Genomic DNA, 21,452 nt, shown 5'->3' on the forward strand with positions numbered 1-21,452 from the left:
AAAAAACTCTGCAAGGTCTTTGTTAAACTCCCGTTTTGTCCATTTGTGTTATGAATGTGTTTCAACAGGAAAAGCTTTCAAAGGATATTGATTACCTTATTGGTAAGGAAAGCCAAGTGAAGAGTCAAATATCTGAACTAAACTTGTTAATGAAAGAAACAGAGGTAAGTGATAAACTATCTTACATATTTTAAATTATTGTTATTTTATCTAGACATTCACTCATTTGTTCATAAAATCCTGAGAGTATTATATGAGCTGGGAATACAAAGTTGTGTTAGATTTCACCCCTGCTTTTCTGGGGCCCTGGAAACAAATACAAAAAATGAATTACAATGTTGTGCGGTCACTTCTGTGATAAAGCTAGTGATTAAATGATACTGGAACACAGAGGGAAAAATGACTATTTGTGTGGCAACTAACAAGATCTCAAAAATATGTAATAGTAATATAAGGGAAATGATAGGTTTTACTTATTTTTATTATATTTTTTAAAATTAATAGATCACTTTTGGAAAATGTGCTATATGCAGATTAGACCAGGTTTATTTTAAATTTCAGGTATTCCTGAGTGTATACCCTATATATGTTCCCCAAAAGACATATATTAGAATGTTGGTGGCTGCCTTGTTTGTAGTTGTCACAAAGTGGAATCTACCCACATGCCCATTAACAGTAGAATAAAAACAGCAATAAGAATGAATGATGTGCAGCTGCACACAGCAGTGTCGATTAATCTTGCAATAATGTTGAAAGGAAGGTGCCAGACACAAAGGAATACATACCATGTGATTACATTTATAAAAAGTACCAAAAAAGGTGAAACTAGATGATGATGTTAGAGTTGAGGAGGGGTGGATCAGTGTCTGGAAAGGTTATATGGAGGCTTCTGGAATACTTGTAATGTTCTTTTATCTAATCTGGATTTTCTGTTGGATGCTGGTTATATTGAGTGTGGGGGTAAAGATTCATTAGTCTTTATACTTACATGTACATTTTTCCATTTGTGTATTATGTTTTAATAAAAAATTGGAAAATATAACATTTTAAAAATATAGTAAAAGGGGATTGGGTTGGGTTATTTTAAAAGTCCAGATATTCTTCATTGACTTTGTTGTACACTTGTTTTTCTTCTCCATTTGAAACAAAGTTGAGCCATTACTCCTGATTTTTGGTAACTAAATATAAAAATATCCCAGCTAGTATGACTCTGTTACTTGAAGAAATTTTTTTCCAATATAGGGTGAAATTATTGAGAAATCATGTAAATTAACACCCTTACCAGTAGTGCTTTTGTTTTTAATATTATTTTCCTGATCTTTACTGATTGCATTCACCACCCTGTCCGTCGTTTTTCCATGCAGTTTGGGGTTTTCTTTTTCATATTTTTGTTGGATTAAATGACAGACTGTCTCAACACAAAGCAGATGATCACCTCGGTAGTTTGCTTCAAGTGTTGCATCTTTGGTCATTTTATTAGTAGCCTTGTTTGTTGGTCCTCTCGGTCCTGCTGCCCTTCAGTTCTGAAATAAAGACCGAGAGTCTGTTTTGGGATTTGTCATCAATAGGTTAAAAATTGCAGAACTTAGGTGTCAAGTATTCATGTAGACACCGATTCCTTGTGATCGTGGGGACATTATTGAGTTGTTTTGTATCATTTGCCTATGCTGTATCTGCAGGCTTATCAATAAGGATTTTTTTTATGGTAGATAATTTGCCTCCATTCTTGACCTTTACTCAGTGATGGTGGTGATACTGTCTTTTTATCTGTAATTATACTTAGCTGGAAAAAAATCTCTCTATAATATTATTTCTGAGTTTAATGTTGTGATTTGTCACTGAAATACTATCAAAATATCACTACCTTCTGCTCCCTCTCTTTTAAAAATATGTGGTTTTCAGGGTTAGGAAACAGGAGATCTGGAAAAAATTTCCTTTCATTATGTTGGTGTTGGCTGGAAGCCATTGGAAAATGCACAGTACACTTCTGCCATATATTATCAGCTTTTAAGAATGTTCTTGGCCAGGTGCAGTGGCTCACGCCTATAATCCCAGCACTTTGGGAGGCCGAGGCAGGTGGATCACGAGGTCAGGAGTTCGAGACCAGCCTGGCCACAAGTTTCACATAGTGAAACCGTGTCTCTACTAAAGATACAAAAAAATTAGCCAGGCATGGTGGCGCGCACCTGTAATCCCAGTTACTCGGGAGGCTGAGGCAGGAGAATTGCTTGAACCCGGGAGGCGGAGGTTGCAGTGAGCCGAGATCACACCATTGCATTCTGGCCTGGGCAACAGGGCGAGACTCCGTCTCAAAAAAAAAAAAAAAAAAAGCCGGGTGTGGTGGCTCACACCTGTAATCCCAGCACTTTGGGAGACCGAGGCAAGCAGATCATGAGGTCAGGAGATCAGACCATCCTGGCTAACATGGTGAAACCTCATCTCTACTAAAAATGCAAAAAATAATTAAATGGGCATGGTGGCAGGCGCCTGCAGTCCCAGCTACTCAGGAGGCTGAGGCAGGAGAATGGCGTAAACCCAGGAGGCGGAGCTTGCAGTGAGCCGAGATCGCACCACTGTGCTATAGCCTGGGCAACACAGCGAGATTCCGTCTCAAAAAAAAAAAAGTGTTCTCGAAGACTTTTTTCTGTTGGCTGCTGTGAGTCTGTTATAATAACTGCTTAGGAGTGCTTTGCCAGTCTTCTCAAATCATGAGCTCTGATTTTATAGGAATTCAGAATGTTTAACCAATACTAGGATCATTTTCTGACAGTTTGTATGAATGTTTATTTATAGTATGTGACATTGTGGTATGTACTTTATGTAAATAACCTTTTAAAGTCTCTTCACAAAAACCTAAATGGTTTTTTTCTTATCCCCTGTTTTCAGAAGAGAAAAACAGAAAGAGAAGTGAAATGATTAGCATATGGTCACACAGCTAAGTCAGGATTTAATTATAATTATATTATTGTGAAGAGGATACTTTTATTTTTATATCTTAGTAAAGAATGTCATATTTTAGAGTTTTGTGGGTAAAAACTTTTTTAGGCCGAGTGCGGTGGCTCATGCCTGTAATCCCAACACTTTGGGAGGCCAAGGAGGGTTGATCACAAATGAGGTCAGGAGATCGAGACCATCCTGGCTAACACTGCGAAACCCCATCTCTACTAAAAATATGAAAATAAATTAGCCAGGCATGGTGGCACGTGCCTGTAGTTCCAGCTACTTGGGAGGCTGAGGCGGGAGAATCACTTGAACCGGGAAGGCAGAGGTTACAGTGAGCCGAGATCGCGCCACTGCACTCCAGCTTGGGTGACAGAGAGAGACTCCATCTCAAAAAAACAAAAACAAAAACAACTTTTTAAAAAGTTGGAGTAGCATAGAAAGGGTTAAAACATTTCTGAATTTGAAATGAATTCGAAGCTCTGGACTTGTGTCTTCCTGTTTTTGGTTAAATCAGTTCATTTCTCCTTCAAATTCCTTTATATACCACTGAAAGATTGTTCTCTTATTTAATTGACTAAATTGTCTATACTGGACTTTGGAGACGAAAAGCTTAAGGAAGTACAATATTATAAAATTACAAAGTAAATCTGAATAAAAGTTGTCATTTGTTCTTTGCTGAATGTATTTGATGCCAAAATATTGTTCTGAAAATTTCAGAGTCAGATAAAACTTTTTTTCTTTATAATATCTAGGTTGGTTTTATTGAATTTTGATAATGTTGTCATCACATAGATGAAATATAGTTATGTAGAACTTTGTGGAAAGCCATTTGGGTTTAACAGAAGAGGCAATACTTTATCTTAGTGTAATGGAGATATTGTTTTTTCATAGTGTAATGGAGAGAGGGCTAAAGAAGAAGCAATTACACATTTTGAAAAGCTCTTTGAAATTCTGGAAGAGAGGAAATCATCTGTTTTGAAAGCAATTGACTCCTCCAAGAAACTAAGATTAGACAAATTTCAGACTCAAATGGAGGAGTACCAGGGACTTCTAGAGAACAATGGACTTGTGGGATATGCTCAAGAAGTGCTAAAGGAGACGGATCAGTCCTGCTTTGTGCAAACAGCAAAGCAGCTCCACCTCAGGTATTCTCTTTTACTTCTAACTTCAGAACCTCTTGAGCAATTTTATTAAATGCTGCTGTATATTCTCACTGTAGCTGTGAGTGCTCCATAATGCTGTGTTAATGTGAGGTACATCTTGCCTCATTCTTAACTTTAATTTTGAATGAAGTGTGGGTGTTATTTTGTTAATCATGTTGCAGATGTTTAGTTTGATTTGCCTTCTTGAAGAATCATTTTTTGTATAAAATATCTGTCTGCAGAATACAGAAAGCCACAGAATCTTTGAAGAGCTTTAGACCTGCAGCTCAGACTTCTTTTGAAGACTATGTTGTTAATACCTCTAAACAAACAGAACTTCTTGGAGAATTATCCTTTTTCTCTAGTGGTAAGTCTTAATGAAGGCAAAAACCTCATTCTTTTTGTCTGAATTTATATAGTGTGGAAGAAAACACAAGTTCTCTTAAATTTGACATTATAAAGCAGCATATCTCTTGCCCAGGACTGTCGTAGCATCCTGAAATCATATCCTATTTATGTTTTTATAACTGTATTTTTATGCACAAAAACTATGTTCCATTAGTTTGTGTGTTTTTAAACATTGCATAAATAACATTATGTTGTATGTATTCTTTTTGTAAATTCCTTTTTACAAAATTAACGTAAATATTTGTTATGTGAAATTTTGATTTAAAGTGATATTTTAACTGTTTACAGTATTTCATAAATAAATAAATCATTTTCCTACTAAGTTTTTCTGTTTTTTTTTTCCTCTTTTATAAAGCAATGCTGTATTGCACATCCTTGTCAGAATTTTTGGGGCAAGTGTATGTGAGTTTCTCAAACAGAAGCCTAGAGATGGAATCTGCAGGCTGTTTACATTGCTGTATTAGTTTGCTTGGGCTGCAGTGACAAAAGTACCATAGACTGAGTGGCTCAAACAAATTCATTTTCTTACATTTCTGGAGACTAGAAGTCGGAGATCAGGGTGTTGACAGGGTTAGCTTCTTCTGAACCTCTCCTCTTGGTTGATAAGTGGCTGTCTTCTCCCTGTGTCTTCACATGGTCCTCCATTTGTGTTTGTGTGTAATCTCATCTTCTCTTTTTATAAGGACACTGGTCATATTGGAGTAGGGCCTATTCTAATGACCTGATTTTAATTTAATTTCCTCTTTAAAGACCGTATTTTAAAATACAGTCACATTCTGAGGTATGTACTGGGGTTTAGGACTTCAACTTGTGAATTTCCAGGGACGAGGGGTGGGGTCTGGGGGACTGGGGAAGGATGCAGTTCAGCCCATAACACTTGCTTATGTTTCTATTTTGCTACTCCCTAGCAGGGAGGTCTTCCTTGCCTGTTTTTCTTCTGCTCACCTCATTCCTCTCCCTAAGGTTTCTCTTCTAGTGATGGTGAACAATTACAGTCCTTAGAAAGATATGCTTATAGTGTAATTACTTTATAGGTACAGATTTGTAGATTTGTATGTTAATGAAAGGAAATTTGTCTTGTTAAAAGTTTAAAACTCTGAAGGATTAACTGCAACCCCTTTTTCAAATCTGTACCTGAATCTGATACTTATTTATTATGACTATCTTATTTTTTCAAAGATATTTGTCGTCACTTAAAATGCTGTTTGTATTTCATACACTATACTGTGTTTCCAAAATGTATACTTGAGTAGTATATATATACAAATATATTTTTGCTTACTTGTGAGTCCTAGGTCCTCCCTCCCTTTGGATCCCAAAGTGGTTGCTGGAAAGGTGAGGTTGAGGGTGGGTGATCCTGGGTTATACCATTGTATAGCAAGGAAACAGATGGATGAGAATGGGATAGTAGTCACCTAGCTTCTGGCTGATGGATCTTCCCCTCGCTTTTTGCTACATGCATTTTTTTTTTTTTTTTTGAAAGCTATCTTTCAAAAAAAAGAAAGAAAAAGGATATGGGGTAGGGGGTATACTATTTGTGTTATTTTGTAACTTTTTTTTTTTAATTTTAAAATGTATTTAGGATAACTTTCCAGAACTCATTATGGCTGCATAACGTTCAGTTGTATAAATGCAGCATACACAGACATGCTTACACTTTGGGGAATAAGGAGAGGAGAGAGACTTCTGCTTCTTATTCATGTCCTTCTCTGTGATTTGACATAAAAGTGTGTGTGTAGCTTTTATAGCATATTGTTCTTAGCATATGATTCCAGCAGTTAAGCTTAGGAATTGGCTCTATACAAAGGACTATGCATATGAACAAAGATTTAGCTTTTAATCATTTTATTTTTAGTGAAAAACCAGAAACCTGTTTCCAAAACTCAACAGTTAAATGTTGATATATCCATGTAGTAGTATGCCATTGAGGGGGAAAATACTGGCAGGATCTATACAAAAAGGTTATAGTAAAATCTTTTAATGTGTATTTTTTAGTTTCTGATTTCCTTACAAAAATATGTATCATGATTGTATTCAGAAAAATTAATTTGCTTTGCAACTCTACAGAATAAAATATGAAAAGAAATGATATAATATTCATTGAGAGGCCGGGCACCAGTGGCTTACGCCTGTAATCCCAGTACTTTGGGAGGCCAAGGTGGGCAGATCACGAGGTCAGGAGATCGAGACCATCCTGGCTAACGTGGTGAAACCCCGTCTGTACTAAAAACTCAAAAAATTAGTAGGGCGTGGTGGCACGTACCTGTAATCCGAGCTACTTGGGAGACTGAGGCAGGAGAATCACTTGAACCTGGGAGGCGGAGGCTGGAGTGAGCTGAGATCATGCCACTGCACTCCAGCCTGGACAACAGAGCAAGACTCTGTCTCAAAAAAAAAAAAAAATTCGTTGAGAATTTGATATTCTTACCAGACTTAGATTTTAAAATATTAAAATAATAGTTTGTTTAGGGAAGGACATAGGTAAAAAAAATTTCAAGTCATGGGCTATTATTCAGTAGGTAGAAGGCATGTGGTTAAAAAAAATTTACTTGTGGCTTTGAGTCAGTTTTCTTTTTTATTATTTCTCCTTTCAGTTATAAGTATAGATATACCTTTTAAATATAAAATATATTAAAAATTTTAATATATTTAATTTTGTGCTTTCTTATAGTATTATAAATATAGAAAATTATTGGACAGTATAGAAATCAGTAAATAGCCAGGCGCGGTGGCTCACGCCTGTAATCCCAGCACTTTGGGAGGCTGAGGTGGGCGGATCACGAGGTCAGGAGATCGAGACCATCCTGGCTAACACGGTGAAACCCCGTCTCTACTAAAAATACAAAAAATTATCCGGGCGTCGTGGCGGGAGCCTGTAGTCCCAGCTACTCCGGAGGCTGAGGCAGGAGAATGGCATGAACCCGGGAGGTGGAGCTTGCCGTGAGCCGAGATCGTGCCACTGCATTTCTGCCTGGGAGATAGTGAGACTCCGTCTGAAAAAAAAAAAAAAAAAAAATCAGTAAATATTGTTTATATGTTATTTTTTGAGGAAAAACACTGGTTTTCAAATGTCAGTATTTTAATGTTGTTTTCTATTTCATAATTCTTTCAGGCATCGATGTGCCAGAGATCAATGAGGAACAGAGCAAAGTTTATAACAATGCCTTAATAAATTGGCACCATCCAGAAAAGGATAAAGCTGATAGCTATGTTCTTGAATATCGGAAAATCAGTAGAGAAGATGAAATGTCATGGAATGAGATAGAAGTGTGTGGAACAAGTAAAATAATTCAAGACTTGGAAAACAGTAGTACCTATGCTTTCAGAGTAAGAGCTTACAAGGGTTCAGTCTGTAGTCCTTGTAGCAGAGAATTGATTCTTCATACTCCTCCAGCTCCAGGTATGGTGAATATCAGGAATAAAAGATGCATAGAGTTGCACGACACCTTGATGAAATAAACTAGTCAATATCTCCATGTAGACCTGCATTGAAACCAGCTCTTGTTTTTAAAAGACTCCAGAAAAGTAGCTTCTGTCCCAACTGGGATTTAGAAATGAACTGAGTACTCGAATTTTACCTTGTAGGCTGAGAACAGGATTAGGTTTTAACTGATATCAGATAGAGAAAAACATGGAAGAAATTCGGGTGAGCAGAGCTGTTAAGTTGGGATTAAAATAACATAAATGGTACTTTAAAAGTTTTAAATACATAATTCTGTATTTTTGGTTAGTTTATGGAAATCTCTAAAGCACAAGATCTAGGTAGGTATTTTTAAAATTTATTGGTGTAATATCCTAAAATATAATTTTGATTTAACCTAATTCTGATTTGTCTGGATTTTTTATCTAACTTGGCAATTCTCAGCTAATAGGGATGGAAGCCATATATTAGAACCACATGAATAGCTTTTCCTCCCGTGCTAAAAGCTCCTCATGCCCAGTCTTCGCCCCCTCCCTTCCCAAGTTAAAAACCACTGATACTACATATAGAGCGCCTGAAGATTTTTATAGAATGAGAATGACTTTAAAGGTTCATTGATGTTCACTATGATGTCTCCATGAACAAGCAATATTTAGAACCAAAGTTGTGCTCAGCCTGGTTAGCAGGAACACATTTTCCCCTTTCAGTTGCTGCCTTACAGATACCTTTAATTGGATTTTAGGTCCACTGCTCCCTGCCTGTTTTTAGTGTCTTATGTACCCATATTTTCTGCACTCTCCCCTTTCTTCCTTTTTTCTTCGAAATAGAAAAGCACAATTTGTTTTTCATGCACTTTGTGGCTTTTGAAAAATTGGAATACAAACTTATATAAGATTGGCTAAAATTATATTTCTTAAATTTTAATAAAATCCAATAGAGAGTTTGGGGATGAATTCGCAAGTATTAAGTATTTTATGGTTTATGCTATTTCTGCTTCCTTTTCTAGTCTTTCTGCCTGAAAGTGGTAGAAAAACCTGGACATAATCGCTGTTTTCAGTCACATAGTGGAGGGGGAGGGAGGAGAGGAAGTGTTAAGGGTTGTCTTCCTTTTTATGAGAAAAGATACATGACTAGGGTGACCCTTTAAGTTTATTTTGCAAACTGGGAGACTTTTGAGATTGAGAGCAAACACAAATAATCATGCCAGGAAAATAGGCATTAGCAGGAAGAATGGTCGGCTCACATGTTGGTAATGGTTGTAGTTTGCTAGCAGTTTTTTTTTTTTTTGGAGGTGGAATCTGGTGGCTCTGTCACCCAAGCTGGAGTGCAGTGGCACCATCTCAGCTCACTAGCTCACTGCAACCTCTGTCTCCTGGGTTCAAGCTATTCTTCCGCCTCAGCCTCCTGAGTAGTAGCTGGGGTTACAGATGCAGGCCAGCATGCGTGGCTAATTTTTGTATTTTTAGTAAAGCCAGGTTTCACCATGTTGACCAGGCTGGTCTCAAACTCCTAACCTCAAGTGATCCGCCCACCTCGACCTCCCAAAGTACTGGCATTATAGGTGTGAGCCACCACGCCCAGCTGCTAGCAGCCTGTTTAAAAAATATATATATAGAGAGAGAGAGATGGGGTCTCACTGTGTTGTCTATACTGGCCTCAAACTACTGAACTCAAGCAATCCTCCTGCCTCCCGTGTAGCTAGGACTAAAGGAGTGCACAACGATGCCTGGAGGTCATTTTTTAAAATTGGGATGTAAGAAAGATAAAATGTATCGTCTTAACAGTTTTTAAGTATACAGCTCATTGGCATTAAGTACATTTACAGTATTGTTCAACTATCACCACTTGTATCTCCTTACTTCATCATTCTAAACTGAAACCCTGTACCCATTAAACAGTTACTCCTGTTTCCCCTCTCCCCAGAGGCTGGTAACTTCGATTCTAATTTCTGTCTCTATGAATGTGCCTATTCTAGGTATCTCATATAACTGGAATAATGCAGTATTTGTCCTTTTACATCTGGCTTATTTGTCCATGTTGTAGCATGTATCCAAATTCATCCATGTTGTAGCATGTATCCAAATTTATCCATACATGTTGTAGCATGTATCCAAATGTATGTATCCACATTTATCCATGTTGTAGCATGTATCCAAATCTTTCCTTTTTAAGGCTGGATAATATTCCATTGTATGTATATACCACATTTTCTTTATTCATCTGTTGATGGACTTTTGGTTGTTTCCCCATTGGCTAGCAGCAAATGTTATGCTTAATATATTGAGTCGATATAGACCTATGGAAGTAGTATCCTCATTCTGTAGATGAAGAAATTAAAGTTTGGATCAAACTCTAGTTAAATGTTTGAGCAGGATTCAAACCCAGGTCTCTCTCAACCCAAAAGCTATGTTTTTGTTTTTGGTTTTTTTTTACACTCTCCCATGTTTCTTACGTCTGCCATGTTGGTTGATACAGAAAAAGCTTTATTAAAATAGCTAAAGTGTCCCAAATTAACAAAACTTACAATAAGAAAATATAGAGCTATTTATGAAAATATACAACTCTTTATTTTTTATCTTTAATAAATATAAAAGAACAAATTCCGTAGTGTGAAATACTTGATAGATTTGCTATCTCTTTTCCAAAGAGCTGTTTTTATAAATTTTCACATGTATTTAAAATATTTTCATCTGCTTTTTGAGATTTCTGAAGATTTTTAGGTAGAGAATATACTGGGTAGGATATATTGCGAAGTTGGGTTTGGTTTGTCATAGTTGTCTGGTGTAGTGTGACACCTCCTTCCCGCTTCCTGTCTCTCTTCAGTAATTTCTGTAAGAAAACCTATCAGATTTAACAAATTAGAGCAATGATAATTTTTAGCCTGATATTAATTTTAAGCTCTATTTAGTTTTCAGCTTCCTCTTTGATGAAAAATGTGGCTATAATAATGAACACCTCCTGCTGAACTTGAAGAGAGACCGTGTAGAGAGTAGAGCTGGATTTAATCTTCTGCTTGCTGCAGAACGCATCCAAGTGGGTTATTACACAAGCTTAGACTACATCATTGGAGATACTGGCATTACAAAAGGAAAACACTTCTGGGCCTTCCGTGTGGAACCGTATTCATACCTGGTAAAAGTGGGAGTTGCTTCTAGCGATAAACTACAAGAATGGCTCCGTTCTCCCCGGGATGCAGTTAGTCCAAGGTAGGTTTTTGTATTGATCTAGAACTTGATAATTTTTTGAAAGTAAGCCTGAAAATAGATTTGGCTTTATTACATTTGGAGTATACATTTCTTATTTCTTAGATTCTAGTATTTTGGCTGTGGCTTGATTGAGAAAAGGAGCCGGGTGGTCTTGTAATCACACATTGAATAAGGAGAGTTAGCAGTTACATTTTAATATCATGAGGAAATCTGTTTTGGATATCTCTTGATTATGATATAGCTTCACAGTTTTAAATTTTGAAAGTCTTTTGCATTTTACCTAAATTATGTGATAAAAATTACCCAGGTGTATAATACAATGCCTCTAATTGTCATACTTCACAAGTAAGTTGTTCTTTTCTTATGGGACACAGTTTCTTTAAACTTTCCCTTAAGTCCTTTTCAAAACTGGGTCATGGTAGACATATTTCCACAGCAAAGACTTCCAGTTTCTTAAGAGATTGACTAATGAAGATTGTGCAGTTTAGTTCTTTTAGACGGAGTAAGGTCAACTAGCTTTGAAAAATAATTTTTGACCACTCATGTGAACAGTATCCCAGCTTAACAATCCGAATGATTGGAAAAACTTTTTGCAGAAAGGTGAAAAATTTATATAATGCTGAAAATTGTAACAGTAAAACATAGTGGCATGTCCACTCGATAGAAAATTCGTATTAACGTTTAAAAAGTTCATAACATGAGAAAGATTAGAAGTGGAGAAACCTAATAAACATTATTGATGCAGTATTATCCAAAATATATAAAAAGCAACATAGGCATATTGAAAAAAATGGGGAACATGTTTCAAAATATTCTATAAGTTTTTATTGTTTTATGATAAAGGCGAAAAAGCTTCATAATCTTTGTTTGCCTCATACATCCATGTTGAAATTCCAACCAGGAAATAGAGTTCTTGGGACGAGAATGAAACATGCTTTTTTCTCTTACATTGTTTTACAGTGCTCTTATATTTCACTTAGCCTGGTAATTCCTTTAGGAATTACGTTTAGGGAATACATCTCATCTTTGTATTTTGTTTTTTTTTCTTTTCTTTTTTTTTTTTTTTCTTTTGAGACGGAGTTTTGCTCTTGTTGCCCAGACTGGAGTGCAATGGCGCGATCTTAGCTCACCGCAACCTCTGCCTCTTGGGTTCAAGCGATTTTCCTGCCTCAGCCTCCCAAATAGCTGGGATTATAGGCATGCACCACCACACCCAGCTAATTTTTTGTATTTTTAGTAGAGACAGGATTTCTCCATGTTAGTCAGGCTAGTCTTGAACTCCCAACCTTAGGTGATCCACCTGCCTCGGCCTCCCAAAGTGCTGGGATTACAGGTATGAGCCACCGTGCCCAGCCTGTATTTTCTTATACAGTTATGTATTAGCTTAGCAACAGGAATATGTTCTGAGAAATATAATGCAAGGCAATTTCATTGTTGCGAGAACATCATAGTGTGTTCTTACGCAAACTTAGATGGAATGGTCTGCTACACACTTAGGCTATATGGAACAGTCTTTTGGTCCTGGAATACAAACCTATACAGCATGTACTGTAATACTGTAGGCAATTTTAATACAACGGTATTTGTATATCTAAACATAGAAAAGGTACAGCAAAAATAACTTATAAAAGATAAAAGATTGTATGCTTGTGTAGGGCACTTACCATGAATGGAGCTTGCAGGACTGGAAGTTCTCTGGGTGCATCCATGAGTGAATTTGAAGACCTAGGACATTGCTGCACACTACTGTAAACTTTATAAACACACTATACACTTAGGCTGCACTAAATTTATTTAAATATATTCTTCTTTAAGAAATTAACCTTAGCTTTATAAACTTTCAATTAAAAAAAATTTTTTTTAACTCTCTTGTAGGCACACTTAGCTTAAAACATGAACACATTGTACATCTATATACATTTTTTATACATCTATATACAATTTTTTTTTTTTTGAGATGGAGTTTTGCTTTTGTTGCCCAGGCTGGAGTGCAATAGTGTGATCTCAGCTCACCACAACCTCCACCTCCCGGGTTCAAGCAATTCTCCTGCCTCAGCCTCCCGACTAGCTGGGATTACAGGCATGCACCAACACGCCCAGCTAATTTTGTATTTTTAGTAGAGATGAGGTTTCCCTATGTCAGTCAGGCTGGTCCTGACCTCAGGTGATCACCCTCCTCAGCCTCCCAAAGTGCTGGATTACAGACGTGAGCTACCACGCCTGGCCCCAAAAAAATTTTTTATAGCCTTGTTCTACAAGTTTTTTTAAAATTTTTTAAATTTTTAACATTTTAAGCATTTTTGTTAAAAATGAAGACACAAACATAATAGCCTATCCAGGGTCAAGATCATCAATATTGCCGTCTTCCACTTCCACGTCTTGTCCCACTGGAAGGTCTTCAGGGGCAGTAACATGCATGGAGCTGTCATTCCTAGGATAAGAGTGCCGCCTTCTGGAAAACCTCCTAAAGGGCTTGCCTGAGGCTGTTTTACAGTTAACATTTTTTTTAATAAATAGAAGGAGTAAATCTACAATAACAATAAAAACATTGTATAATAAATACATGAGCCAGTAACAGTCACTTATTAAATATTGCATAATGTACATAATTGTATGTGTTACTTTTGGTTAACAACTGGAAGCACAGGTTTGTTTATAACAGTATCACCACAAACATGTAACGGGTTATACTACAGCCTTACAGTGGCTACCACGTCACTAAGCTATAGGAATTTATTTATTTATTTATTTGTTTATTTATTTATTTATTTAAGACAAGGTCTCACTGTGTCGCCAAGACTGCAGTGCAATGGCACTATCTCGATCCACTGCAGCTTCCACTTCCTGGGTTCAAGTGATTCTTGTGCCTCAGCCTCCCGAGTAGCTGGGACTGCAAGCATACACCACCATGTCTGGCTAATTTTTGTATTTTTAGTAGAGAGAGGGTTTTGCAATGTTGGCCAGGTTGGTCTCGAACTCCTGGCCTCAAGTGGTGCACCTGCCGTGGCCTCCCAGAGTGCTGGGATTACAGGCATGAGCCACTGCGCCCAACTGAAATATTTTAGTTTCATTATAATCTTATGGGACCACTGTGGTATATGAGGTCTGTTGTTGACTGAAATGTTATGTGGTGCATGATTGTATATGATTCTGTGCTATAAAAATTTAACATTTGACCAGTTCCTTGACTGCCCGCTGCTCCCTCACTGTTTGGAAGGCTAAATTATTTTCTAGGGTTTCACTTTTGTATGTAACTAAAGCAGTGTTTAATGACAGGGAATTTGGGGCTGAGTCTGCGGTATAATTCTAAATTGCAATGTGTCATTTTTATGTTTTCGATTTTGTTTTAATAGAAAGCTTTTGATGTAAAAATTATTTTAACTTTATATCAGTGTATATTATCCTGTGAAAATGTTTTGAAGATACTTAGATCTATGGTTGAAGATACAGATAGTTTGTGTATTGTGTTTCAGATATGAGCAAGACAGTGGGCATGACAGTGGAAGTGAGGATGCCTGTTTTGATTCTTCACAACCGTTTACCTTAGTTACTATAGGCATGAAGAAATTTTTTATACCCAAGTCACCTACTTCTTCTAATGAACCTGAAAATAGAGTTCTTCCTATGCCAACAAGTATTGGGATTTTCCTTGACTATGATAAAGGCAAAGTAAGTTTCTATGATATGGATCACATGAAATGCCTTTATGAGCGCCAAGTGGACTGTTCGCATACACTGTATCCAGCATTTGCATTAATGGGCAGTGGAGGAATTCAGCTTGAAGAACCCATCACAGCAAAATATTTGGAATACCAAGAGGACATGTAGTTGAAACATCTGATGTGACTCAGGACAAAAACTGTGAACAAAGCAATGCCTTAGCGTTAACCTTCGTAACTAATTACATATCACTGAGTGTTCTGTCACCACACTTGTGTTTGAGTATGATTCTTCTTGAAATACAGAAAATTTAGACAGTCTTGTGTCTTCCATGTCATTGTTCTGCCTTTCACAAATGATGAAAGTGAAGGTGTTCTTTCCAAGTTAATACTGAAATGGTTAGCTTTTACTTTATGTACAGGATATCTAATTTATTTCTGTCAGCTGGTGTTGCTGACACTTTCCTGATGGTGGGGGGGTGGGGATACAAAAGTATTTATTATGCTTCTCTTGTGTTTGATTTTTCATTTTTATATCATGTTTATATCCTAAGAGAAGATATTTTTTAAATGCCTTATGGATAGGAATTAGTACTAAGCAATGTGTCTTGCATCTGTTTTCAATAGGAAAACAAAGCTTTAGATAAGTAAAAAGAAAAACACCATAAAAATGGTAGTATATTTAAGTGGAAGATTATGTATTTTAAAGTGTGTAACTATTAAAAGTATATTGCCTGGAAAAGGAATACTACTGTTTTGTTAAGACCACAAACTGTATTGTTAAGGACATTTTAAGAGTCTGCTTAGCTGTAACACTCATTTACCAGCATGGGTAGTAAGCATGGTTTCTTGCAGAAAACACAAAGTTCTCAGCTAACACATTAAACTTCTCACTTTATATACTTTTTTTCAAAGAAATTTATCTTCAGTTTTTCTTCTGTGAAAATATTTGTTCTTATATCAAAGAATTATTTTTCAGATATATTGGTAAAGATGGACTAATATTAAAGTCATATGTATTCTTTTACCCCCTTACTGTGTTTTGTGATTTTCATTTTTGGCCCAATTATTACATATCAGGTTTTCCTGGTTTATATTTACATGTTTGAAAAGTTCATTATATATTTTAGTAGCGTTACCTATATTATAAATTTTTATAACATTGTTCACTTGTGTGGCATTTTCTGTTTCTCATTGGTAATAAGCATTTCTAATATAAGCCAGTAAAAATACAAATTTAATTACTTAGAAATGATAACTAAGATCACAATGACTGTGTATCCTTTAAAATATCTTTTAATTTGAGGAATTACATTCTATCTAAATTGTGTGTTTTTGAAAGGTGTTCTTACAAGTAGGTGGTTTTTATTTAAACTACTTATTTTTTTGAAGTTAAAATGTTCAGAAACTACTGTTATGCATTATAGCAGTAATCATTTATGGAATGCTTTTGACATGTTTTAGCAGAGTAACCAAAACTTTTGGGCCTGTTTTTTTTGGTTGTCCTTGTTGTTATATTTTTAATGAAAATCTGTTACTCAGGCTGGTAGCATTAAATTAGCTTTTTACCCTCAACTCAAGTAGAAAATATCATGGAGAATTTCAGTGTTTAGCAGGCTGTTAATTTCCCATCTATGAATAGCACTTTATGACGTAGGCTAAACTAAGCAAATAATGCAGTGTTATGTGGATCGTTGTGCAATAAAGCTGCTAAAGTCACATTTGTGGTTAAGTTTGATACTCAAGCCTTGTACAAGCACATATCATGTAGACATTTTCAAATATGAAGCTTTAACAGGAATAGGATAGCCGTTTCAAACATTGTACAGTTGTAAATAAATTGTTGTGTTTCTTTCATTTTTAATAAAAAATTAAAAAGAATTCAAGTGTAATTATTCAAATCTGCATTCCAGGAATTTTTAGTATGTTTACATGAAAAGTTGAAAGAAATTGATTATGGAAACATGATTAGCTGTACATGATAACTCAGAGCTACAGTTTTATATGAAATCATTTTGAACATTTATTAGCTTAATTTCTGTGGAAGTGATTATTAGAGAAGCTTAACATAAAACTTCAATTGTTTCATATATTAAATTGTTTAATATTTCTTCTCTGATACATAATAGATAAGGTTTTGACCAGATAAGCGGTCCTTTGTTCACATTCGTACTCTTTGATCTGCGATTCTGGTAGTTGTGGTGGGTTGTGGATCACAATGAATCGTTACTAATGCTTGATAGGTCTTAAAGTTTTTTCTTTCAAGGCTATCCCTATGATTCTCAATAATTTAATTGTCATGTGCACAGTTGCTGTCTTGAAAATAGTAGGAGTCAGAGCTATCTCCTTTTGGGGACTGAACATAATCTGGGCCTGTTAAATCTTTTGCCACAGCCCATAATCTGATAAGGCCCTGGAAGTGTGTCTCATGTGGAAATATAATCAATTGTATTGCTACAGTATTATAGGCAAAAATACTCTTAAGAAATTATGTTCTACCACACAAGATTTGCATTCATTTTAAAGGAGTTTTATATGCTTGTTTATGGGAATATCCTAAAATTAGAGTTTTTCTTGAGACTCTTCTGCTTTAAAAATAAACTTTAAGAAATTTCATTTTATTAAGTTTGATTTGGAACTATTTCATTCATTTCACAAAAAGTTTTTAACGCCTGCTGTCTATAAAGCATAGTGCTCTGCAGTGGGCATGAAGTGAACAAGACAGCCTGCTAGGTGGCTGTTTTCATGGAGTTTACCTGCTAGCAAGGAGAGATGATAAAAACAGGGAAGGGGCTACGGACTGCTGGAGGTGGGACTTGGCATTTAGTTTGGTGGTTAGGGTAACCCCTCTAAGGAGGATGTAAATTTGACACCTGATGGCTAAGGAACTGCCATGCAAAGATAGGTGTGAAAAAGGCTTTAGGCTGGTGAATTGTTCAGAGTTCTGGCAGGAAATAGAATTCACGGGATATGGTTCAAAGGAAAAGTTCATGAAAGAATTGCCTAACAATATGGGCAGCTGTAAAGAAGCAGCAAGCACTGCTGAGGCACTTAAGACTAGCAACGGCCTGGAGCCATTATTGCCTCTAGCAGTGATGCGAGAATAAGGACAAGAGGAAAAAATCGTGTTTCTTGGATCTCAGAAGATTAAGGAAAGATTTCCTAGCAGGAGCTGAGGTCGCCATGAAAGGCAGCTATTGTCAGAGATGTGGTGTCATCCTCCACCTATTCTACTGGTGCTGTTTATTGGCCAAACCCAACTGGTAGCCAGCCAAAAAGGGCTCTCTAGGGATGCAAACAGCAGGATTTATCTTCCTGGGGGAGAGAAGGGGAAGAATAGATATGGTGGTGGCTGAGGGGGTACTGTAAATGGAAAAATGGACATTGTGCTGACTGTTTAAATAAAGGTATTTATAATGTTCCAAGATGTTAGAACAACTCAAAAGGAACTGTTTTGAAGACTTGGAAAGCTATTGCAGCTTTTTGTTTCGACTTTCTGGTATTTCTGTTCCTAGTTGGCCATTCCATGCTGAGATAATCTGAGACTATAGGAGTTGCTGCTTCTCTTGAGTTTATACCTCTTATTTGAGTTCTTCCCTTTGCAATAGAGAAGAATAATTGTTACAATTAAAAAAGAGTAAACTTAAAGTTCTGGCAAGACTCTGACCTGAAAGATTGTAGAATATTGTCAAAATACAAATAAATTGAAATATGCCATACATGAATTATAGACTATAGTTTGAATACCTATGGATAACTTTAAAATGCTTCAAAATAAAATTCTTTTTCCCTAGATTCCTTTTTGTAACCTATCTGAACTCAGTAGTTGGCTTCTTTTTATTTATTTTTGTAATTTCAACTTTTATTTTCAAGTTGGGGGTAGGTGTGACAGATTTTTTACATGGCTATGTTGTGTGATGCTAAGGTTTGTGATATGATCTCGTCACCTAGGCAGTGAGCATAGTACCCAACAGTTTTTCATCCGTTGTCCCCTCCGTCTCTTCTTTATTAGTCCCCAGTGTGTGTTGTTGCTATCTTTATGTCCATGAGTACCCAATATTTAACTCCCACTTGTGAGAACATGCAGTTTTCTGTTCTTGGGTTATTTCACTTATGATAATGGCTTCCAGCTGCATCCATGTTGCTGCAAAGGGAATGATTTTGTTATTTTTTATGATTGTATAGTATTCCATGGTGTATATGTACCATATTTTCTTTATCCAATCCACTGTTGATTGGCATCTATGTTGATTCCATGTCTTTGCTGTTGTGAACAGTGCTGTGATCAACATATGTGTGCATGTGTCTTTTTAATAGAATCATATATTTTCATTTGGCTATATATCCAGTAATGAGATTGCTGAGTCAACTGTAGCTAATTTCTTTGAGAAATCCCCGAACTATTTTCTTCAGTGGCTGTACTAATTTACATTCCTACCAACAGTGTTTAAGCATTTCCTTTGCAGCCTCACCAGCATCTGTTATTTTTGGACTTTTTAATAACCACTCTGGGGCCGGGCGTGGTGGCTCAATGCCTGTAATCCCACCACTTTGGGAGGCTGAGGCGGGTGGATCATGAGGTCAGGGGTTTGAGACCAGCCTGACCAACATGGTGAAACCCCATCTCTACCAAAAATACAAAAATTAGCTTGGCATGGTGGCGGGTGCCTGTAATCCCAGCTACTCAACAGGCTGAGGCAGGAGAATTGCTTGAACCCAGGAGGCAGAGGTTGCAGTTAGCCGAGATCGCGCCACTGCACTCCAGCCTGGGCAAAAGAGTGAGACTCCATCTAAAATAATAATAATAATAATAATAATAATAATAATAATAATTGACATTCTGACTGCTGTGAAATAGTATCTCATTGTGGTTTTTGATTTGCATTTCTCTGATGAATAGTGATGTTGAGCCTTTTTTCATATGTTTGTTGGCTGCTTGTATGTCTTCTTTTGAGAAGTATCTGTTCATGTCCTTTGCCCATGTTTTCAATGAGGTTATTTGTTTTTTGTTTGTTCAATTACGTTTCTTATAGATTCTGGATATTAGAACTTTATCAGATGCATAGTTTGCAGATATTTTCTTCCACCCTGTAGGTTTTCTGTTGACTCTGTTGATAGTTTCTCTTGCTGTGCAGAAGCTCTTTTTTAGGTCCTATTTTTCAACTTTTGTTTTTGTTGCAATTGCTTTTGAGAATGCAGTCATAAATTTTTTCCCAAGGCCAGTATCCAGAGTGGTGTTTCCTAGGTTTTCTTCTGTAGTTCTTACTGTTTGAGGTCTTATATTTAAATCTTTAATCCATCTTGAGTTAATTTTTATATATGGTAAAAGGTAGGGGTCCAGTTTAATTCTTTGCATATAGCTAGTTATCCCAGCACCATTTATTGAATAGGGAGTCTTTTCCCCATTGATCATTTCTGTAAACTCTGTCAAAGATCAGATGGCTGTAGGTGTGTGGCTTCATTTCTGGATTCTCTATTCTGTTCCATTGGCCTATGTGTCCAGTTTTGTACCAATACCATGCTGTTTTGGTTACTGAAGGTTTATAGTATAGTAAGAGGTCAGGTAATATGATGCCTCTGGCTTTGTTATTTTTGCCTAGGATTGCTTTGGCTATCTGGGCTCTTTTTGGTTCCATGTGAATTTTAAATGCCACCAGTGCATGCTTTGGGAGGACCTTAAAAAGTTCCTCAGTGGTTATGTTGACATGTGGTTCACATGCAGTCTGACTTTATGCTGATTGGGCAGATTATATGACTGCTTATGGATATCTGCATGCTTTTCCTTTTAATCTTTCAAGTCTTGATCTCCTAAGACAAGAATCTTCTAAATGCAAAGATAATATCCTTCAGAATAGTATGCCTGTCTTATGATCTTAAGACAATTGAAGTAACTCTGTTTTTCCTTCCTTGTAGGGTGATGAACAATGTTAGCCACTATAAAAGTATTTTATAATCTCTTAAAAATAATAATATGTACATATATCTGCAAATCTCCAAGAAAATAAATGCAAGAGTTTATAAAGTCAAATAAGACACATAAAAACAGATTTCCAGTCCCCCATCTCTACCCCCAACAAGCCCCTCAGTCAGCAACATTGTTCTCCTGCATTGACATCTATATTAATACTATTCATTTTTTGCTAAATATTAGGCATTATTTATCAACATTATGTAATGTGAAATGAGGATTTTAGCATCTAAGTATTGTTTGATAGTCAGCCAGGTACGTGTATTTATGATTACATTTCTTTCTTTTTTTTCTTCTTTCTTGGAGTTAATGAATACCTATTTCTCTTACTTAGTTTTCTTTGAATCTCTAAGTAGTTCTGTGCTTTCCAAAAGCTCTGTAAATGCCTCTAGTAAGGCATTTCTACAGGGTCAAACATATTTCTATTTGTTTTTCCTGGGGAATCTCTCTTATAACTGTCATCCTACTTCAGTATGACTGGTTGGTTCCTGGGCCTGCTACATAGCTCTTGGGGCTTTCTTTTGCCTTTATTCTAGGGATAACTTTTCCTTCTCTTCCAAATTAAATCCTATTTCCTGGATCCCATGTCTGTGTTTTAGTTAGTTTATGTCCTTGTCTTAGTAAAGTATATTCTCCAGTAAGTATTTTGAGAGAAGATTGAGAGAAGGTAGAATTTTTGAAATTTTGCATGCTCTAAGATTTCTT

At 36.3% G+C, this 21,452-nt stretch overlaps 1 protein-coding gene across 2 annotated transcripts in view; it reads left to right on the top strand.

The window, feature by feature from the left end:
• LOC103244356 (E3 ubiquitin-protein ligase TRIM36) overlaps nucleotides 1-16,772 on the top strand; it is a 57,047-nt gene extending 40,275 nt beyond the window's left edge. The window contains exons 5-10 of one of the 2 annotated variants that reach the window (XM_008014173.3): nucleotides 69-164; nucleotides 3,835-4,088; nucleotides 4,328-4,452; nucleotides 7,606-7,893; nucleotides 10,823-11,120; nucleotides 14,594-16,772. In XM_008014173.3, the coding sequence (XP_008012364.1) occupies nucleotides 69-164; nucleotides 3,835-4,088; nucleotides 4,328-4,452; nucleotides 7,606-7,893; nucleotides 10,823-11,120; nucleotides 14,594-14,948 (1,416 nt within the window). In that variant the 3' untranslated portion in view covers nucleotides 14,949-16,772. The remainder of the gene's footprint in view (nucleotides 1-68; nucleotides 165-3,834; nucleotides 4,089-4,327; nucleotides 4,453-7,605; nucleotides 7,894-10,822; nucleotides 11,121-14,593) is intronic. The other variant, XM_008014174.3, reaches the window with a different exon arrangement.
• The last annotated feature ends 4,680 nt before the right edge of the window (nucleotides 16,773-21,452 follow it).

Source organism: Chlorocebus sabaeus, chromosome 23 (genome assembly GCF_047675955.1).
Source record: "Chlorocebus sabaeus isolate Y175 chromosome 23, mChlSab1.0.hap1, whole genome shotgun sequence".
NCBI lineage: Eukaryota > Metazoa > Chordata > Mammalia > Primates > Cercopithecidae > Chlorocebus > Chlorocebus sabaeus.